The 22,422-nt window shown below is 26.1% G+C and overlaps 1 protein-coding gene across 1 annotated transcript in view; it reads left to right on the top strand.

The window, feature by feature from the left end:
* Positions 1 to 22,422, top strand: part of LOC113555629 (laminin subunit alpha-1) — a 51,373-nt gene that overhangs the window by 16,662 nt on the left and 12,289 nt on the right. Inside the window, exons 2-12 of the mRNA XM_026960092.1 lie at positions 9,532 to 9,842; positions 18,052 to 18,300; positions 18,378 to 18,623; positions 18,880 to 19,104; positions 19,210 to 19,359; positions 19,452 to 19,610; positions 19,681 to 19,824; positions 19,941 to 20,207; positions 21,566 to 21,801; positions 21,880 to 22,105; positions 22,190 to 22,404. Coding sequence (XP_026815893.1) covers positions 9,532 to 9,842; positions 18,052 to 18,300; positions 18,378 to 18,623; positions 18,880 to 19,104; positions 19,210 to 19,359; positions 19,452 to 19,610; positions 19,681 to 19,824; positions 19,941 to 20,207; positions 21,566 to 21,801; positions 21,880 to 22,105; positions 22,190 to 22,404 — 2,428 coding nt within the window. The remainder of the gene's footprint in view (positions 1 to 9,531; positions 9,843 to 18,051; positions 18,301 to 18,377; positions 18,624 to 18,879; positions 19,105 to 19,209; positions 19,360 to 19,451; positions 19,611 to 19,680; positions 19,825 to 19,940; positions 20,208 to 21,565; positions 21,802 to 21,879; positions 22,106 to 22,189; positions 22,405 to 22,422) is intronic.

Below are 22,422 nucleotides of genomic sequence, written 5' to 3'. Positions count from 1 at the left end.
TAAAATTCAGTTATAAATAATTAAATATATTAATGTAAAAAATACGTAATGGCAATATTTAATAAACTTTAATAATTGTCTATTTATTGTGTAGATATACCCCAAATCCCAACATGCGGTATTGATATTTTCACGGGAACACGTTTTATCCCGTAATCGCACATCGCATCATACTGCCTTGGTTTATAGGTAGCGACAACGAAGCGAGATTTTGAACAAGATTTATTTTAAAACATATTAAGAATTCTATGGTTTATGGTAATTTAAAAACCATATCTGATTTGTTTAACATCTAATCTACGTTCTAGTGTTTAACTTCGACGTTTATTTATCTGCGTTTCCTTTGATGCATTTTAATAAATATTCACACGATGACAAGTATAATATTTTTATTAAATTTGTTTGGTAATATTATAAGAAATGTTTTATAGTGCAAAATAATTATCATTATTTCGTCCATTAAAAACAAACTAAAATATTTAAGACTAAAGATTCATATTCCGAAGTTTTGGTTTTAAGATAGTAATATTGTTCTGCAAATTGTATAATTATGTTTGAATCGGTAAAATTTCATAGAGCTACTATCGGAACTACCTCCGGAACTACCTTAAGAATGGAACAATCTAAAATATAATAATACTTAGAACAACTTAGTAATACTTAGTGCAACACACTGAATCCACTAACTTGGTATTCGTAACTATCAAGTTGCATTAAGCTGGATTCCACGTTCATATATTATTGTTTCTTAATATAGGCAATATTATAGGTGTCTAATACAACTAAACCACTCTGTCCGTTTATCGAGAGATAAGTCATACGTTTATATGGATTACCAGTAGGCAATAACTTATAAGAATTGAGCTTATAGTTTTTTAATATTGAATTTGTTTGTTATTGTCTAAACTAAAATTAATGCATTGTTAGTTATATAATAGCTTTAATTTGATAATAAAAAATTGATGCTATACATAGTTTGAATAAAAATATTTAAAACTATTAAATATGAGATTAGATTTTAAATATATTACCCGTTCCAAAACATATAAATACCATATTTTGTTCTATTACCTAAGTGACATGTAAAATATTGTCATAATAGTATTACCTGCTACATATTATATAGAGCTTAAAACGTATCTATACTTTTATTATAATATAGAATATGAGGGGATAAATATACGATCTTTAAATTACGTAAATTGAATATAAATAAATTATCAACTATACTATATATGCACTCTTTCAAGTGTGTATTTTTTTATTTATTATTATTCCACTTGATAACGTTTTTTTTTGTTTATGATTCTCTTGTTTGTTTATCCTGTTTATTATATGATTTGTTTTCACTGCGCTTGTTGTGATAGAAAGTAATAACAATTTGGATATGTAACTGACTGTCCGACAGATGAACATTTAATATAGTAGGTGATTCATTTATCGAACTAATTATTACAAAATTATTAAGTTTAAAAAAAAAATTATATTTCTTTAATTTTTATTTTTATTTAACGACAACATTCGGATAATAAGTTAATGACTAATGAGGTGTAAGTATTTAATGTACGGGTAAGTGGAGTAATATGACAAACATTTTCAGGGTATTATCAGGGACTGATATCAAGGACCGAGTTAAGAGCTTATACCATGAAAATACAGAATTCTAAAATATTTTTTTTAAAAAAATATTTAATTTAATAATTTTACATATATCTAAGTAGTTGAATACATTTAAAAACTATAAATTAAATTATATATTTTATGTACTCAGATCTTGAATATTTTAATGAATGATGTATACAAATAAAATAGGTGTATTTAAAATTAATGTGATATTTTTATTTATTGGTTTATTTTTTCGTTTATTGTAAATACGAGTATATTACACCATCTCTAAATTATAGTTTAACCATAAGCTAGAGTGATTGATTTAATACTTGTATTATGTATGTACATATATAAATACCTATGAAATATTTAAAAATGTTTAACATAATTTTTTGTTGTTTATACTACTATGTACATTTAAACGAATGCTCCCTTCACAGATCTTTGCTCTAAATCTGTTCCTAGTTATAAGGTTATATTAGAGTAAAATGTTTAAATGTTTAGATGGTATTGAATGAATGAGAAAATAAATCGTGTGGGGTTTTCTTTATTATGTCCATTTAAATTATTTTATGGGTAATTATAAAATAACTAATTAAAATTCAGAATCTTTATACATCACGTGATTACTTTACCGGGGTTTTACTAAAGTTTTCCAAACATGTACAATACATACACGATCAGTTACGTAGATATACATTGTTGGTATATTTCTACAAAGATGAAGGAAGATGAGCATGTGTAAAATATTGGTAACTAAGCCGCCTGACACGTGATTCTCGGGAAAAAATGATTTAGTGTGAACGGTTTGGCGAAATTATAATAAATACTGGACGATTCTTTTATCGAACAACACTCATTCATTCAAAATGTATTAACGTTTTTTAAAATAATTTCCAGTCAGAATAAAACAATATTTTTTAATGTTTTTATCATTATAATTTTTTAAGATTTTTACTTTTTGTATGACAACACACATTATTAATTTCATATTTTGAAACAGAATATTTTTCGGAGTATTTCGATACATAAAAACCTAAATTCGGACGAGTATCTTATAAATTATAAGTATTATAATTTAAAGTATAAGTGAGTGAAATGGAGAGGTACGGGGATATCCCGAAAAAATTTGGTCTACTACTTAAACACTTATAACTCATTAACTACAGATCCTAAATTTCAATTTTTATGTACCAAAATACTCCGAAAAATATTCTGCTTTAGAATATTATAAAAGAATAGAAATGTATGTTGTCGTTCAAAAAAGTAAACACTTAAAAAATTATAACGATAAAAATACTTTTCAAAACATTAATAAATTTCGAAATAATAAGTGTTCGATAAAAGAATCACCTTGTTTGTTTACATTTTGGAAGTATTAATATAATTCGACAGCGTCTAAAATGAAAAGTCCTATGCCGTAACAATTATTATAGACGTGACATTAAAAACAATATGTTCTAACAAATTACGTCGTTTGGATGAAAACTCTTCTTATTGTTTTGAACACTTTATAAAAATCGTTTACGTTTAATATATTTGATAACATTTTGCTGTGAACTGCTGTGTCGATCGTATTTAATGTTTACATTATAATTTTACCATTGTTTCTATTTACTGAGTGTATTAAAAATCAAATATATATATATTTGATAACAATAAAAAAAATATAATAAGAATAATAATTCGACAATGTGGTTATAATACGTGAATATTAAGAATTAAGATTATTTATAGATTATGAAATGTAAATATTTTTCTGAAAAAAATTATAAAAAACGAATAATTTTGTTGAGTAAGTTCATTAATTGTATGGACTATTATAAAATCAAGTTTTCGAATCCACATATTCTATTATATTATAGGCACCTATGTGAGATAATAAAATACATCTAATTAAATTATATTGATGATTTTAAATACATGATCAGTGTCGTGTATTATACTTGTAAATTTCAACTATAGTATAGATAAACAATTTTGTACTATTGAAGTGTTGTATTTTTAATATTTAAAAATTTTCATTTAAATATAAATTACTGCTTTATAATAGCCTGAATAACTTAATATACTTGGATGCGTTATCGTAATCCAATGATATTAAAAGATTAACCTTTTGGCAAAGTTAAATTATTCGTGGAAAGCGATGTACCCAAGTAAGAGCTGACTAACCATTGACATAGATCAAGGTGCTCGGTGAGAGGATAGTAAACACTTCCAACTATAAAACTACCTCCCTATGTTAATTCTATTTTTTTTTTATGTGAGGCACGTTCATACATTCAATATTGTGAATTTATGAAAAACAAAATTCAACTTTCAGACACTCCAAATATAACCGCTTATGGTAAACGGTAATTATTTATACCTATTAAGAACAATAATTTAATGTAAAATATTTACCAATCGGATATCAATGATATTATTCTCACAGATTTAAAAGCTTTTTATATTTTGACTTTCGAATTTTAAACATTTTATCCTAATTTGAATATTATTTTATAAAACGTTTTTATAGGTGTTGCCGTGTTGGCGGTTTTTTTTTTTTAATATTCGATTATGGAACCATCTGTTGAATTCCATCCCAAATTTACAACACAACACAATAATTAGGTATTAATAGTAGTATTAGTAATTGTATGATTAAAATACATTAATAGAATAATTATAAGTAAGAGTAAATTATGATCAATTACTCAAAGCATGATTTAATGAAATTTAAAAATCAATAATTTTATAATTCTCGTAGCGTACTCAAATGTGTTCAAATTTCATGAATAATCAATCTTCTTCAATTATATTAGAGTGAATTATAATTACTCTTGATTAGGTTTTATAGCCTTACGAACCTTTGTTATTGCATATCGCTCATTTAAGATAATTAAAAAAATCCAATAATATTGTACTGAATATCAATTTTTATTTATAAATAATATTATAATTTTATTTCTTTAATTCTGTTAGTAAAATAATATATCAAACTATATGCATAGCATTTATTTAAAAATTGGAATAAAATACATGTGTGGATGCTGATTTTTTTAAAATTAAAAAAATATACGTTTCTACAAACTTACCTGTAATAATTTGGTTAGATTAACAAAGTTAAACGTTTTAAAATCCACTGCGGGTAGTAAAGATTGTTCAATATGTCAAATTTTTAAAATACGATTGAAAATTATAAAACAAAATATATTAAAAAATAGAACTGTTGAAAAAAAAATGGTATAAATCACTCGCTGTGAAAAAATATTTTGTGGCTTAACGTATACGAGTATTTATAGCAGTGGGTGGAAATACATTATATTGGTATATAGTTACAAATTGAAGTTAATTTTTTTACATTTTTACTAATTTAACTCATTAATTATCTTTATAAGTAAATTGGCCGAGTTTGTGAATTATTTATAATATATATTAAACAACGTTCTTTCTGTTAATGTTTGTAATCATCCAGTTGACATTATAATTTATAAATTTTAAAATTAGAGCACACGTTACTGATAATGAATATTCGTCTATTATAAATACTTCAGTATATTTTTTTTTAAATATAATATATTAGTTATCATATATATATATATATTATATATTCATCTACATATTGTACCTACTTAATCATTAATCATATTAAACATTAATTCCATATGCTCCTATGAAAAAATGTATTAAATATATTTAAAAAAACAAAAATTTATAATTTATATTTTATTTATTTATTTTAACATTAAAATTATCGATAGAATAATAGCTGTTTATATTATATTATTTTAATTTTAACTTAACATATTTATTTTTGTGAATTATTATCTTGAAATTCTTATTTTAAACTCATTAACTTACTAATTTTTTTTTTCATTAGTATTCATAATTTTGATAACAATAAGCGGTTTGATATAATTGAGGTTGACCTAACCTTTAGGAAAATTAAAATTAGACATTTTCACGTTGTATTTTAGGAGTTATATAATATTTTGAGTTTTGAATTAATTAATTGTATTATCTAATTAACATTTCAAATGCAAATTGTTTCAATTGTTTTTGTATGCACGTATATATGTATGTATAATTATATTATATGTACTGTATAAATATTTTGATGGGATTGTGTACATAAAAAAAAAATTGGACTTAATTTATTTTGAGAATTCTGTAAAATATTTTAGATCCTGCAAGTTGGCAGGTAAATTAGCTGAAACGAGAATCATGCTCTTTTCGATATTGGTGCAGAAACGGTCATTGTTTTGACGAATTCGGGTAATTGCCAATGTTGCTTATTCAACGTTTTTAATTACTAAAAATGAATAAATTAACGATCATGCGATTACCGATGATCCAATTACTGTAAACAGTAATTAACAGATGCATAATGTTATTATTAATATTATCACGATATATTATAAAATCGTCGTTATCCTTTGTTCGATTAAAATACGGTTCACTGCCATATTGTTATACTTACCGTTTTTTTTAAAATATTTTTCTTATTATTTAGTGCTTTTATTAGTTTTTGTATTATAGGATTTATATCGAGAGTTAAAGAACGTGTAATGTAAAAATACTTACTACCTACTTATTTTATCAACAAGAGAAATAAATTGGCAAGGAGTAAATTACTAATCCACTCTTCTAAAGTTTAAATTTTATAAGATATAAAAATAAAATTTTATTCAATATTCCATTATTTATATCGACATATTGAAAAAAAAATATTTTATTAGGTATTTTATTTTCATTATAAGTGTTGGTTTGGTTGGAATTTAAAAATGAATGATTTATATTGCAGGTTATGCCAAAAAATTTAACGATGAACAACTTATTATTTCGAGAACAAAGTATTAAACATTTTTATCATGTTATTCGATATTATTCAAAATTGAGTTTTTTTATTTTATCATAACATTGCTTTTTAATACGCTAATTTCTGCCCATAAAAAAAAAAAAAGTTCAATTCCAAATAGAAGTAAAATATAGTGTAAATTAAAAAAAATCGAACGATTAGTAATAATTATTAAGTTAACTACTTACTCGTAGTTATAAATGGTTCAAAGTTGAGATGTACGTGCAATTTCTCCAAGCAACTTAACATTTTTTTTGTATTGTTAATAAAAAAAGTTTGAAAATGTAAAATATCCTGAAAATCCTGCATAGGTTCTAATGGAATTTCAAAAATATTAAAAATATATACAAAATATGTATAACACAGACAAATTTTGTACTTGTTTGAAGTTCAAATTTTAACAAAATATGTATATTATTTTGTAATTAAAAATGTATTAAAGTTTTATTTTATAATAAATTGATTGCCTTGAAATTCAAATCAAAATTTTTCATAGACTTCTTTAAAAAAAACATAAATATCTCAAAAATACAAATGCACATTTTTTTTTTTTATTATTGACATTTTATATATCAATTTGGGCTGAATTAAATATTTAAATGAAAATTTACAATTTCAATTTTTTTATTGTTATAATTCAAAAAAAAAAACGCTTGCCAAGTCAGAGATCAGCATTTAAACTTTCTTGATTTTCAATTTTTAGAAATTTATTAATTGTATGCAATATGTATGTATAATTTATTTTATTTTCATTTTCATTTAGTGAGATAGATCTCTGAAACCCGAGTGCGGATTTTGTTGTTTAGGGTTTTGTTAGATTCACATTGGCTAGGAAAAGTGCAGTGAAGATTTTAATTTTATGGTTAATTCATTACAGAGCTTCAAAAAAAAAAATTAAAACCCATTTTATTGGGCGTTTTTTATGTTTTTCAGCTTGATAGCTTTGTAATAAGTTAACGATTAAAGATAAATTTCTAAAAATCTTCACATTACTTCTTCTAGCCAATGTGAATCTAACAAGACCCAAAATAACAAAATCTGTTCTCAAGTTTTGGTAATCTACCACGCTAAATGAAAATCTAGCAAAAAATAACTATTTTTTTAACTGTGAAAAATTAAATATTTTTTCAAAATGTTTAATCTCAAATGTTGTATCTAATTGATAATCCTTTTTTAATGAGCTATCAATCAACTTTTTAGCTTTAATAGTTTTGGAAAAGTTAAAAAAAAAAATGTTGGGACTGTTCACGCCGACGTTTTTGTGAATTCAAATCGTTATACCGCTTGGGGGTGATGTCGGATCTCTCATTAATATTTTATGTTAAAGCTAGCTTAATTATCCTCCTACTCATTACAACTGAGTTACATTTTTATAATTTTCCTATTTAAAAAAAATTCTTAAAGTTTTAAAAATTCAGAATTTTTTCATTTCAATTACCATACTTGCTCGATTAAAAATTAAGAAAGTAAAAAATGCGGAGGGAATATAATGTTTTTGTCACTGTCTATATTATTATTTAATAATATAAAAAAGTAAGTAACCTATTAATGTTGCCTTACGTCGGTGTATTAGTTGTTAACGAATCAAAATCAAAATACCTAAGTTAAAAACAGTTGATATTGTATTAATTACTAAATAATAGTAGGTATGATATTTGTTTTTATCGAATATTAGTTTAAAATAGGTATCATTATTTCTAATAGACAATTACATTTAAATACAAACATATTATGATAAAGTATTTTTACGTAAATAGGTTAATATTTTGTCTCCCCTAAAGATCGTTTTTCATATTCAATGATTTATCATTCAATTCAAATTTAGCACATCCATTACAGTGATCTACTCAATAAGGCACAGTTGACACCTTCTAAATAATAGAGTGACTTTCTTGGTTATTTTTATTAATCATTAAGTAAATGTTGGACGGACAACTTGTAAACTCAATCTAGAGAAATATATAATTCAGCTACGATATATAGCAATTCTAATAAAAATTTCAATTGTGATTTCATTGAAGTTTTTGATGATAAATTTATTTTTTGTATGATTGTATTGAATTTGTGGGTGATAAAAACAAGTTAAAAAAAATAAATATAATAATAATAATAATACCTTCATTACCTACATAGAATAAACATAGCTTCTCAGTGTTCTCACATTATTAATAATTTTATAATAAATCAACTAATACATTTTAAAATAAAACAAAGTTTATATACACAGTGTAGAATAAATTAAATCAAAATGAAAACTGATAATCCTCCTAAAAATATTGTCTGTCATAGTGAAAAGGCTCATTCATATTGTCCTAAAATATAGTACGAAATATTTTCAACATAATAAATTCATTATATTACATAAATACAATATTTTTCAGATATTAGCTGTAAAGTTATCTTTTACTTATATCGTTAAAAAAAACATGACATTTTTGGTATGTTTTCAAAATTCCGCGAACAATTATGTATCACGCAAAGTTCTAGATAAATAGAGTTCCAAAATGATACAGAAAAAATACAAAAAATATAAACCTTTTTTTTCTGTTTCTTATTTGAGAGCCTAAATATGGCAGACTAAAATTTGGGTGGTCAAAGTTTCTATTTTAATTTAATCTATTCTGTAACTACAGAATTATATTATACCTATCATATATATATATATATATATATATATATATATATAGACGTGGTACCCAATTATTCTCATAATCGATTTATTAAATAGAAAAAAAAATCAAACTATTTTTGAAGTTGATGATGAAAATCGTAGGTACCCTAATTTTGGTATTTCCTGGAAAACGGGAAATAATTTTTAAAATCAAACTATTTGTATTTAGTTTACATGTATAATAGGTAAGTAGCTTTAAAAAATATCCTCTAATAGTTACATAATTTTAGCAATCCCCATGCATATCAGCTCAATGATATGTAAATGTAATCATCACATTGTACAATATTATGTGATATATACTCGCCAAAAACTTCATATTATCGTGTATTATAATTATTATCATTGCTATTACCATTGTCGTATTGTTTTTAGATTATTAATTGTGATGTTTTTTTTTATTTATGCTCAGATGGCGGCGGCGGCGGTGGTGGTGGTGGTATCAAACCCGTTTATCCACAAATATTCAACCTTGCATCCCGGGCCGTGGTAACAGCGAACGCAACCTGTGGCGAGACGGAAAACGGACCGGAAGTGTACTGCAAGTTCGGCTCAGCGGGACAGCAGTGCGGAGTTTGCGACGCCCGGTCCGGTGACCCAGCCAAGACACACAGTCCAGCTAACGCGGTGGACAACGCCACGGCGGGCACATGGTGGCAGAGCCCATCTCTGCACAACGGTGATCAGTACCAGTACGTGACGTTCACGATCGATCTGAGACAGGTGAGATAAAGCCACAAATTATATATAAAAAAAAAAAAAATGTGATGCTAAACCTTTGTTTCCAAAAATATCTAACTTTTATGGATCGTATAGACCACGGCAATTTTAGACAAGACTTTATAAATAGGACGTTTTTAAACATGCCTATAATAATATATACCTAATTACTACCGTCCTATAGCGTATTTAAAACAAAATACACTAGTTACACATTTATTAAGATAGTACTTATACCTACGATATTTTAGATATAACGACGCTGGGGCAGATTTATGTTTATTTAGCAATAAGTGATAAATATAAAGTTTGGACTGTTTAAAAAAAAAAAAAAAAAATTAAAACATGATTTTTTGTGTACTGTAAATAGTAAAGTAGTGACTTAATACATATATTCAAAAATGAATCCGTCGTTTTATCTAGGTATTATGTTTTTCGGCAGTTCGGTTATATTCTATGTGTATTAAGTGTTTTAAACAGTCTAGCTGAAATCACAGCAAAGCAGTAATGTCCGATTTGCTTGTATGTTTCAAACACATTTTTTTACATAATTTTCCCTTGATTTTACTATAACGCAACAAAACAAATATTAGCAGTATGCACAATTTTTAATTTTAAAATAATTTCATTAAAATTGAACCTATTAAATACCTTAAACCGCGAGTTTATATGACTGAATAAAATATATTGTTGTTATACATCGATTAGTCTTTTAAGGGTCTGTTAAACTTGATGAATTTATTATAATCAAAGAAAAAAAATATCATAATTTGACATTGTAATTTTGTATTGATAAAACGCGATAAGGATAACCTTATTATTAGTATTATCTTTTCACAAATGAAATAAATTAATGCATAAACTGCAGAACAATTTAGAGAAGATTTTTCTAATGAAATACACTTTCAAGAATATGATAAACATCTTGAAATGACAAACTGTCTCGCTCTGAATGATTTAATTAGTAATTTTTTTCGGTCAAAAAAGTGTATACTTTTAAAAATCAGCTTAGCTTCAACATGGAAACTTTTCCGGGGGGAAAGTTTCAACATTTCGTTATTTTATAACATTTTTTTTATTTATATTGTTATCTACGTGTCATTTGAGATAAATAATCTGTATATTATAAGATATATTTTATGGCATTTACAAAAACCAAGTTACAAGTATTATATACATTATTTTGCTAATTAAAAAGCGTACAAACTATTTGGAACTGTAAAAATGGTAAATAAATACTGATAACAATTTAAGCATGTCTTTATTTAAACAGAGCACTTATTACATTTTATTTAGCTCAAAACGTTTGAAAAACTATAATCTTTCAACGTTAACGTTATGGCTTGTTTCTTAGAGGTGTTGTAATGTCTGTAATCTATAGATCATGGATAAATTTCTTTATATAGCCCATAATGACTGAAATTCTGATATAAAAAGACAACTGTCTGTACTACTTTGCCAAAACTATTTACAGCCTTAAATCTTAATTTACACTTTATGTCTAATTAAATACTCTATAAATAAATATAGTAATACACAGCATAGAATTTCGACTTATTCATAAATACTCGGTATTAGTATACTATTAAAAACAATTTACTCATAAATTATAACTGATTATTAATAGTTTATAATATAGTGTTTTACAGCTGTAATATTATCTTACCATTAAATATTTTTAAAACGTCAATAGGATTTGAGTGTAAATTGAAATGAGTATTATCCAGTAAATCATACAAATTGTCTAATTTTGACTTCTGACTGTAACCTAGGACTACCTATGTCCTATATTATATAAACTATAAACTATTATTTTTTTCGATATATATTTTAACGTATTTTAAAGACAGGAAAAAAAATTGTTTAACTCACAGTTACTATCCGGACAAATGCGGTCAATTACTTGGTTGCGAGCCAGCAAATAGTAAGAGTTAATGGTAATAGTTACCCAGAGTGTTGAGTTCCACAGAGAAATTCAATACCAGACGATTTAATTGTAAAACTTTTGCTCCTGCGTAATTTTAACTTTCAGACAATCGGAAGTAAACCTATGATACGTAGTATAAATGCTGAAGATATATCTCTTCCGATTAATTATTATGTATCATGACAATAATATTTGCGTGATAAACACGATGGGCATTTCTTTATTATAAACGAAATTATGAAATGCTTTGTAATTAAAATAAACTCTGTACTTTGAAAAAGTTATATTTGAGATTCTTATTATAAAAGCAATAAATGTATTGCTTTTATAATAACATACATTTTTTTTGTCTATCGTAAAATGCTCAGTGTTCAACTAAGATGAGGATTTCAGGTAGGAAATCGATTCTTTTTGTCACTTGTTTGAGGATCAAAAATCAAAAATTCCCAATAGTTTTTAAAATAATTAAGTAAAGACACCAAATCAAAGGTGGGAAATTTCACTTTACACCCCAACTACATTTTATGATATTTTTATATAGCTACTATACAAATTGTAATAATATAATTATTATAATAGTAAATATATTTATATTATTTATCATTTTCGTTCATAATTTTGAATTATTACCTACTTACCGTAAAATGTTGTGGTAGGTTCGAGGTATAAATAGGCAATAGCTTAAAGTTAATTAAATATTTTAAAAATGTAATTGTGTATTCTGTGTAATAAATAATATATTATATTAAAGGTCATTAACGAAATTTTTCAATTTCTTCCTAATCATAATATTTTTTGAATTACCTACAACAAAATAACAAATGTTTATTTAACACCAATTTTATCTATAAAATAAAAAAAAATGTGGATTTGTATGTTTAAGATTTTAAGGTTTCTGCTAAAACCATTTCTAATAAATGTTCAAGTCTAAGAATAATTTATAAGTTTTTAACCAGAAAAATATTACAAATTTTCGTGATTTTTACGTTTTTTCGATCACTTAATGTTAACTTGTATTAAAGATTATTTAACACCCTTCTAGATAAAATTTCTGAGCACGCTCCTTACTCTAATATTTAGTTACGTCTAAAAGTCTTACAATATATCGGAGTATGTATCTCTATGACATAATAATAATGTTTGGAATTTTTTGGAATTATTAAACTACCATTTTCAAAACTAAACTTTGAAGAATATTACCAGCTGTGGAAGAAGTTTCATAACTCGAAGTTGACTTGTATACATTTTAAAACAATAAATAATGCAATATCTCACGATCATATAGCATTTTTTATTTTTTTTATATAGTTGGTTAACGCCGTTAACGGTTTAAAATTGTGAAATATTTTCATATAAACACGTTGAATAAAGATAAATAAGTAAAATGAAACATAATATTTATTACATTGTCATTTGACTATTAGATGTTAACCAATTTTACTAAATGATATGAAAACATACTCACAGTTAAGGCCCATGTTATAATATATTAATGTATAGACAAATCATATAAATATGATCATTTCATATTCTCATAAATAATTTTTTTCCTGGTGAAGAAAATAGTGTGATGTGTTAAATTAATTATAAAAATATATTTAACATAGTACATTATTTCATATTTCTTCGGTATTATATACTTATCTAAATAAGTACCAACATGGTTTTTTTTTATGCGGAACGACTGCACGAGTAGTATTGAAACAGGGACGTTTTGATTTTTTACATATTATTTTAATAAAATAAAAAATATAATTTTATTTAGTTTAAAAAAAAAACATATACTTAGTGTTATTTTATTATTCATACAATTTTAAAACAAGTTATATCGGCACAATAGTGAAGAATACAATCATGTTGGACCGGGAAAAATTAACGTTTGAACGTGATGCTTCTGATCACATTTATGTTTCTACGTGTACGAACAAATTTGTATTCTATTTGCATTGTGGTGTAGTTTAAATTAAATTTGTATTTTTTAATAAGTACCAAAGAAAAATAATAATTTGGGTTGAAAAAATAAAAACATGCAAATAAAAACTATATTTCATTCGCTTCGAGAATTATTATACTAGAAGCAATTGAAAAATAAAATCATGACCGACAATACAATATTACAATTGTTTACATCTTTATCGTTGTTGTTTGTTATTATTATTATTATTATTATTATTATGTTTAATGTAGTTATGTGGGTGCATAGGCTCTCTCTTAACGTTATTCTTCAGTCTATCCTCTCGACCAGTCTTTTTTTACCCTCCCAAATAATAATAATAATAATAATAATAATACAAATAAAAATAAATATAAAAAAAAAAAACAAACAATCAAACGACCTAAAACAAATCACGTTGCCGATGCGATAACGTCGAAATTGAAAAATTCTGTAAACGTCAACTGCACAGAAAAAGGATTTACCATTAGTCATTCTCGACCGTTGATGTTCCGCCCCTCTACCACCTCACAAACATAATTTTCACATTTGTTTGTAACTACTTACCATTTGATGGTGTACCTGTTAATATAACTTATACCTAAATGTATCTAAATATATAATAAATATAGGTAGGTAATACACTCATGTGGAATATCGATACTCCATTTACGAATCTTATTTAAATGCTTTAAGGCCGCGATATCCAGCCACAACTGTTGTCACCTACATCAGCAAACTATCAGCGTGCTGTGTATATTTGCTTATTTTACTGCCATTGAGATGGTAAAAACTTTTATTTGAATTTTAAGTCATCTGTCTGTCATGGAAGAATGTTCAATAAAATCTAGCTCAATATGCGCAAGAGGACGTGATCCTAAGTATTTATCTATCTAATAAGCAAATTCAGCAACAATATTCATCAGAACAAAATAGAAAAATTAACTTGAATTTGTCAATACCTATTTAAATAAACATATTCCTATTCAATGTTTCATAACACTACTACGTATATTTATATTGCTGTACTCGTACAATCTTAGTTGTTCACTGGACAATATTTTACAAAAAGAATTTCATTATTTCCAAAAAATCGTTCTTCCAAATATGAGAGCGGTGCTTCATGCTTAAACTCTAATATTGATTTAGGTGCCACAATTTTTATTTTGCCTAGTATATTACTGTATTAGCTATACACGTAGACATCAGATATTCCGATTCCATATTACACCATGGTATTATGACTTAACCGTGGCGCCAAACTCATAAAATAACTAATGACTTATTCAAACCCACTCACCCGCCTACCTACAATTAATGTGATGATCAAAATGATTATATGATTCGACCGTTTCAGTTTACGCATAGGATTGGCGCCATTGTAATGTGATACGTGTGGCGAGAATTCCGTATAAACATATTATCGCAATTATCATAATGCAATATTTTATGTGTTTTATATTTTTAAGCGATGCTGCAGCATTTTGTGTTTATCCGGATTTCTCTGATGTATGCACCACTAATGATTTTTCTTTGAAAACGAAGCAATTCTTAAGGAATTCATAGGAGCGCAAAGTCTTTTGGTGATATTTATTTTATTCCAGTCTGTATATTTTTCATTGTGCTGTAGGTATAACAATATAACCGATCCGTAACTAAATAAATACATATATAAGTATATTGTAAATCAACAACAACAACTAAAAAATATATATATAAATGCAAAGAATTTTACCTAAGTGTTGTATATTTTGAAAATTAATATACAAAAATATACCATTATAATAATAATAATAACAATAATATTGCAATCCAGTATTTTTTTTCTAACAATGCCCCACTTTATTTAAAAGCCCATTGTGTAGGTATTTATTAATTTTTTTCAATTAAGTTCTTGACAATTGCCTTTTTTACTTCATGGATAATTTTTCATTATATAAAAAAAATAAACACTAAACAGTACTTATAATACTTTATCAAATGTTATTTATTAATTGAAAGTATATTGGCAGATACATTTATATATTGTTTTTATTTTAAAATAATATAATGATTTACTTTATCGTAATTTAAAATTTAAAAAGATATTATAACCCAAGATGTACTCTTATATTATAAAACAAGTTTTATAGGTAAATGTAGGGTTGCTAACTTTATTTAGGTCATTATGTATAGCGATTCAATCAAAAAATATTTGATTTTTTTTTAACCATTCGTCATTAAAAACATAGATAATACGATTTATTAATAGTTAGACAATTTCAAAAAAATTATATACCATATGTATATTGATCTTTCGTCGAAAATCTCGATTGAATGAAAATCGAATCGAAAGGTTCATACCAGCAACCGGCTTTTTGAGTCTATCGAAGTGAAATATCAGCCGGTTGGCAACTCTAGGTAAATATGAAGTTAAACTGAATATTTTAAGTAAATGAATAAAAATTTTTGTTAATTATATAAATTCATAATTTTAATTATGTGTGCTTATCTATAGTTATAATAATTATAACTTATAATATAAATTAAGTTAAAAAAATAATAGTACCAAGGAATTATAAATTAAAACTGCACAAAATTACGTATTGTCAGATTTCTTATAAATTTAATTTATATTATTAATTATTTAATACATTCAGTAATATTTAAAACTAAGAGTAATGTTATGGTGAATTCCAACTTTCAAAATAATATTTAATGACTGTTTAAATATACTTTAGATTTTAAATGCATTATTTTTTTCAGTTAAGAAATTGAATTAAAATGTAGATAATATATAAATCAAATATTTATAGTAATTTGTAATAAATTAATTCTAATTAACACTAATATCAGTAATATAATTGTATTAATACTTTTTTTTTTTTATTAAATACGTTTCAGTAAGTGACCGCAGTACACAGTAGTTGTTAAGTGTACCTCGTTGCTGATTGAACACATTGGTGTTTGTTAAATTCGAATTCAATGATATAATATCATAGCTTACAAAAATGGTTCTGTATGTGGAGAGTGGAGATAGTCTGTCAGCCTAAATTACTAAATGTATTTTGTTATATATTTATGTCATAATATATTATTGTTTTTAACTTTTAAATTAAAATCAACTTACTGCAGAACATCATAAATTTATTTTAGAAAGAATAAATATAAATATTTTGAAAATGTCATTATGTATATTTTAAAATATACGTAAAAATGTTAAGTCCCTATTAATAATGTTTTTAAATTACAGTAAAATAACTAAAATTGTTATTTTTTATTTAAATATGATCATCATTTAAACATTGAAATTCTATAAAAAAAATTATACTCATTTGTTAAGTTTTTTTTACCCGAAAACAAATATTCGAAAAAAAAAAAACTAAAAAAGAAAAACATTTCAAGTGTAGTAGAGTGTCAACCGCACTAGTTGTGACCGTGAGGGAGGGTGCGGATAATAAAATAAGCATTAAAAATAAAGTTAAAAACTAATAATTTACTGTGTGTATAACGTAGGTACCTATAATATTATGATACATTAGAGTTCGCCGTAGTAGAAAATAAAATAATCTCACATTTCATAATATATACACGGTAAAACGAACATATCGAATGATAACGTTAAATTAAATTAAATAAAAATTAATTTGTACAACAATTTTGTTGTGCGGGAAATTAACATGTGGATAATTGACCCTCTATTGTACCTATATACAAATAAAAAGCATAACAAGAACAAAAATGTTTTAAAAGTTATGTTATGTATAAACTAAATATTAATACAAATATTAGATAAAACTTTCAAGACTACAAAAGTTTATTATTGTATTACAATAAAAAACAAAATCGATTAAATCTATAACTGGTTTTGCGTAAAAGTTCCTTAGTGATACCGTATTTTTTTTCCTTATTATATATTAAAAGTACTAAGCATTTTGTTTTTGGCCTTCCAAAACATATCAGTTAGATCCACACAAGCATTTTTTCTTCTCTATAACATGTGCATTGCCATAAAATTAATACACACATATTGCTGTTGTAAAATAAATAGATTCATTACTCTACACCAAGTCTAAAATATAGTAAAAATTAACTGGTAAAACAGAAGTATTCAATACCTAAAAAAAAAAAATGTTCGCTGTGCTCACTTATATACTCGTATAAATAATAATACAATGTATCAAATAAAAATAGAAAATATAATTTATACTGTGAGATAACAGTATTTTTAAAGAATAACCATTAAGTTGTTTAAAATGCATTTTCAAAAAAGCATCTACCAAATGAAGGGGGCAGTTGCCTCCCTTGCTCCCAATGGGCGTCTATGATAAGTTTTACTACTATTTTTGCACATGGTATGCTTATTGTTTTAGATATATCAAGTGTCATATATTATAATGAAGTTTGGTATTTCATCAAGACCTGGCAATTGGATTCTTGAGAGATCAACAGACGGTGGCGTAAAATACACACCATGGCAGTATTTTGCCATCAACGGCGAAGAATGCATTCAAAAATATAACGTTCAGCCAGCGTTTAACAAGGACAAAATAGTGCAAATCTACCGAAATGCAACATGCATTACATCATTTTCGCGTTTCAAACCTCACGAAAACGCGGAAGTAAGATAATAACACTATACAAATTATAACATTGATAATTGAATATCAAATATATTAAATGAATGATTATTCAACAGATTCATATTAATTTGCTAAAAGGACACAACAGCATGAACTTATCGTCTACTGAAATTTTAGACTTTTCTGCGGCTCAACATATACGATTAAGAATGCAAAAAATAATTTTACCCAACGACAAGATGGCAATGTTGGACAATTCATTTAAACGAAAATTGTTCTATTCGATCAAAGATATATTCATTGGGGGTAGGTGCATTTGTAATGGACATGCAAAAAAATGCAAACAAATGTCAGAGAATGTTGTAAGTCTTATTTATTTAGTTTTTGTTACTAATTTGTGTTCCAATAAATTATTAAAAATACAAACCTTAGTTTTCAAAAAGTGAATTATTAAAACAAACAAATTTGAATTTATTGAATTGTTCTGTATTTAAATTATAATATACTTACATGGCTACACACTGATCAGTAATACACGGTTCATAGTAATAATCTAACCATGTTGAATAATACTCATAATTTAAACTTTATCAATAACCTCCATAAATAATGTATTAGGAGCCAAGTTGCGATTGTCTTCATAACACTTGTGGCCCCAATTGTGATAGATGTTGTCCGATGTTTAATCAGCGACCGTGGAAATCAGGTCCGGTAATATGTGAGAAATGTCAATGTCACGGTCACGCCACCGAATGTCAATATGATCCAATTGTTGACGAAGAGAAGTCTAGTCTGGACATCTACGGAACGTATTCAGGTGGTGGAATTTGTATAAACTGTTCAGTAAGTATATATATTTTGTTTCGGGATGTTTTTTTTACAAATACAGTAGTTTAAGGAAATTTAGTTTATTTATTGTATATAAATGAAAAACCTAAACCGTTTTAGAAACATACAATGGGTACGAATTGCGAAGTGTGTGAGATCGGCTGGTATCGACCAATAAACGTAGAACCCGACGATCCTGAACCGTGTTTGCCATGTGACTGTCACCCTGATGGGTCTGATGGGAACGTGTGTATTCCCGATAAAGAAACCGTAAGTGTTTACTGGTTTACTTGTTATGTCTTAATGTTTTATGTTTAGATAAAATAATGCGTAATCTTCAACTACTTTTATTTTACTTAAAGGGAATCGCACTATGTAACTGTTTGAAAGGGTATGGTGGTGCCAAATGTAATGAATGTGCACCTGGTTACAACGGGTTCCCTAACTGTAAGCCATGTGCTTGCGACGAACGTGGAATTAAAACAACGCCTCTATCCTGTGAAAGTCGATGCGATTGCAAAGTATTATTTTTATTAAACCTATCTTAATTATTAAATATAAACTATGTTTAAATGTATAATGTTAATTTAGGAACATGTAACGGGAGATAATTGTGAAAAATGTAAGACAGGTTATTTTAATTTACAATCCTCGAACCCAAACGGCTGCGAGAAGTGTTTTTGCTCGGGCGTGTCGTCTATATGCAAGGCTGCTACAAATTTAAAAGCAACTAGGGTAATTCGATATTATGATCATTTTTCAAATCTTTTAAGTTATATATTTATACAAGATGAGCTTTGAATAAACTATTTTAATGGCATATGGAGTTAACTTGTAATCCTGTGTTTTAGATCAACGAAACTGAAGGATGGTTAATAACTGATTTAAAATTAACTAAAACCATATTTCCATCAACGGACTCGAGTATAGGAATCGCGTCAATAAGCAGTTTTGATATACCAGTTGACGTTGATAACTTTTATTGGCTGTCTCCAGTTCAGTTCACTGGTAATAAGCTGTCTTCTTACGGTTCAAATTTATACTTCAGTATTTCATGGGTAATAATGCGAGGCGATTCTAGTGGCAAACAAATGCTTGATCCAGATGTAATAATCATTGTAAGTTCTACAAAATCTTTAATCATTAAATTGTATTTTCTGAATTTCTAAGACACAAATGCTCAATATTTGTTTTTATATATTTATTTAATAATAAATGTACGTTATTTGAAAATGTATAATAGTACAAGCAAGATATAAAATATAAGTACTAACATAATGATACTGGGAAGTTAGTTATGTATTTATATTATATACCGTACTAACATCATTAAAAATTTAAAAATATAAATATAATCCAAATAATTCATAGTAAGTAATAAAACGAAGTATTTATAGAATATTTGCCATTGCTTAGAAGTATTATGATATCATAGCATAATATTTTAGTTACCCATAATTTTTAATAATAGAGCATTCATAGAAAAATTGCTCCAGTTGGGGGATAAAATAATCCTAGCGACCTAGTTATGGTGGAAACTCCGAGTTAAATTGTTAAAATATTCTTGGGGCGTCAATTTTACATTTGATCAACCCTTGAATAAATCTATTTGCTAAAGAATAAAGTTTAAGAACTTTAAATAACCAGCCTGTAGTCATGTTGTAGATGAAGACTATTAGGTATTACTAAAAAAAATGGTTTTAGATCCGTCAAATCCACCTTATATCGCTGGTTGTATGTAAAGTTATTATTTTATCAAATAACACTCATTATTTCAAAAACGATAAACGTTAAAAAATATTTAAATATTTTTCTTCCATAATTTGAAATTGGTAAAAAATACATACTTTTACTATTTTTTAACGACAAAATGCATTTTTAATAGTATGTTCTTCAGCAGAATATTTTTCAGGGTACTTGGGTGCATAAAAATTTGATACCTTGCAAAATCTTGGTCCACTACTTCGCTCGTCTATAATTTAAATGCCCATTACTAAAAAACTACTCATCCAAATTTCAATTTTTATGCATCAAAGTAATCTAAAAGATATTCTGCTGAGTTATGTGCTATTAAAAATGAATGTTGTCATTAAAAAATTAAAAACTTAAAAAAGATAATGATAAAAAATAGTAAAAAAAAAAAACTTTTTTTTAGAAAAACGTTGCTTATTAATGATTTAAAATTATTCAAGCAAAATAATTTCAAAAACATTTAGTTTTTGAAAATACTCGCTCTGTACTTACCTTGACTAAATAATGCTACCGTATCCAAGAACCAAGGAGATTAAAGCATAATACAACGCATGAAGACATACGAGAGAATTTAAAAACTTTGAGTTTTGCCTAATAAACTCCAAAATACTACATAACCGATATAGGGTTGAAAATTTAAAAACTTTTATGTTTTATATGTGTGAAATAAATTTATATTCTGAATCAGTTAGTGTTGTTTTACATGGAATTTGTGTATTTTTAGGCAAAGGAAAATATTCTGATCGCATATGGTGGTAAAAATTTTAGATCTTCCAACAACATTTCTGGTAATGTGAATTTGACTGAAAATGATTGGTTTTATATGACCAGGGATTTTAAAAGTCTCGAAACACCTATTGATAACACCGAAGTTTCACGTGATGAATTTTTATCGATCTTGTCTGATATTAAGCATATACTTATCAAAGCAAAGTATCACACCAATCAAGTAGAATCAAAGTGTGTATTATTATGCTCAATAATATGTATAGTGTTGACTGTGTTGAAAATTGTAATTAATCATTAAATTGATTTCAGTTTGATCAATGCGTATATGGATATAGGAGATATAAATGGGAGTGGACAAATTATTAATGGAATAGAAAATTGTACATGTCCAATAGGATATTCAGGACTATCGTGTGAAACTTGTGATTATGGTTATGTAAAACAAATTGATCCGTTTTCTACAAATATAATTTGTAAAAAATGCAACTGTCACAACCATTCACCAGAGTGTGACCAAATTTCTAGTCATTGTTCGGTAAAAATATTAATTTTATTATTATTTATATTTACATTTAACTGTTAAACTAATAATAAATGTTTATAATCTATTACGTCGTAGGTATGTGAACATAACACAACTGGACCGCAATGCAATGAATGCGCTATTGGTTTCTATGGAAATGCAATCGAAGGCACACCAAATGATTGCAAAAAATGCGCTTGTCCCCTGAATGAAAGTACGAACAATTTTAGTCCAACTTGCAAATCAAATAGTGTTGGAGGTTATATTTGCACTGAATGTCCCGAGGGGTACTCTGGCGACCATTGCGAAATGTATATTTAATTTGAAAC

Source organism: Rhopalosiphum maidis, chromosome 3 (genome assembly GCF_003676215.2).
Source record: "Rhopalosiphum maidis isolate BTI-1 chromosome 3, ASM367621v3, whole genome shotgun sequence".
Classification (NCBI taxonomy): Eukaryota; Metazoa; Arthropoda; class Insecta; order Hemiptera; family Aphididae; genus Rhopalosiphum; species Rhopalosiphum maidis.
This window is presented reverse-complemented; position numbering and strand designations above follow the sequence as displayed.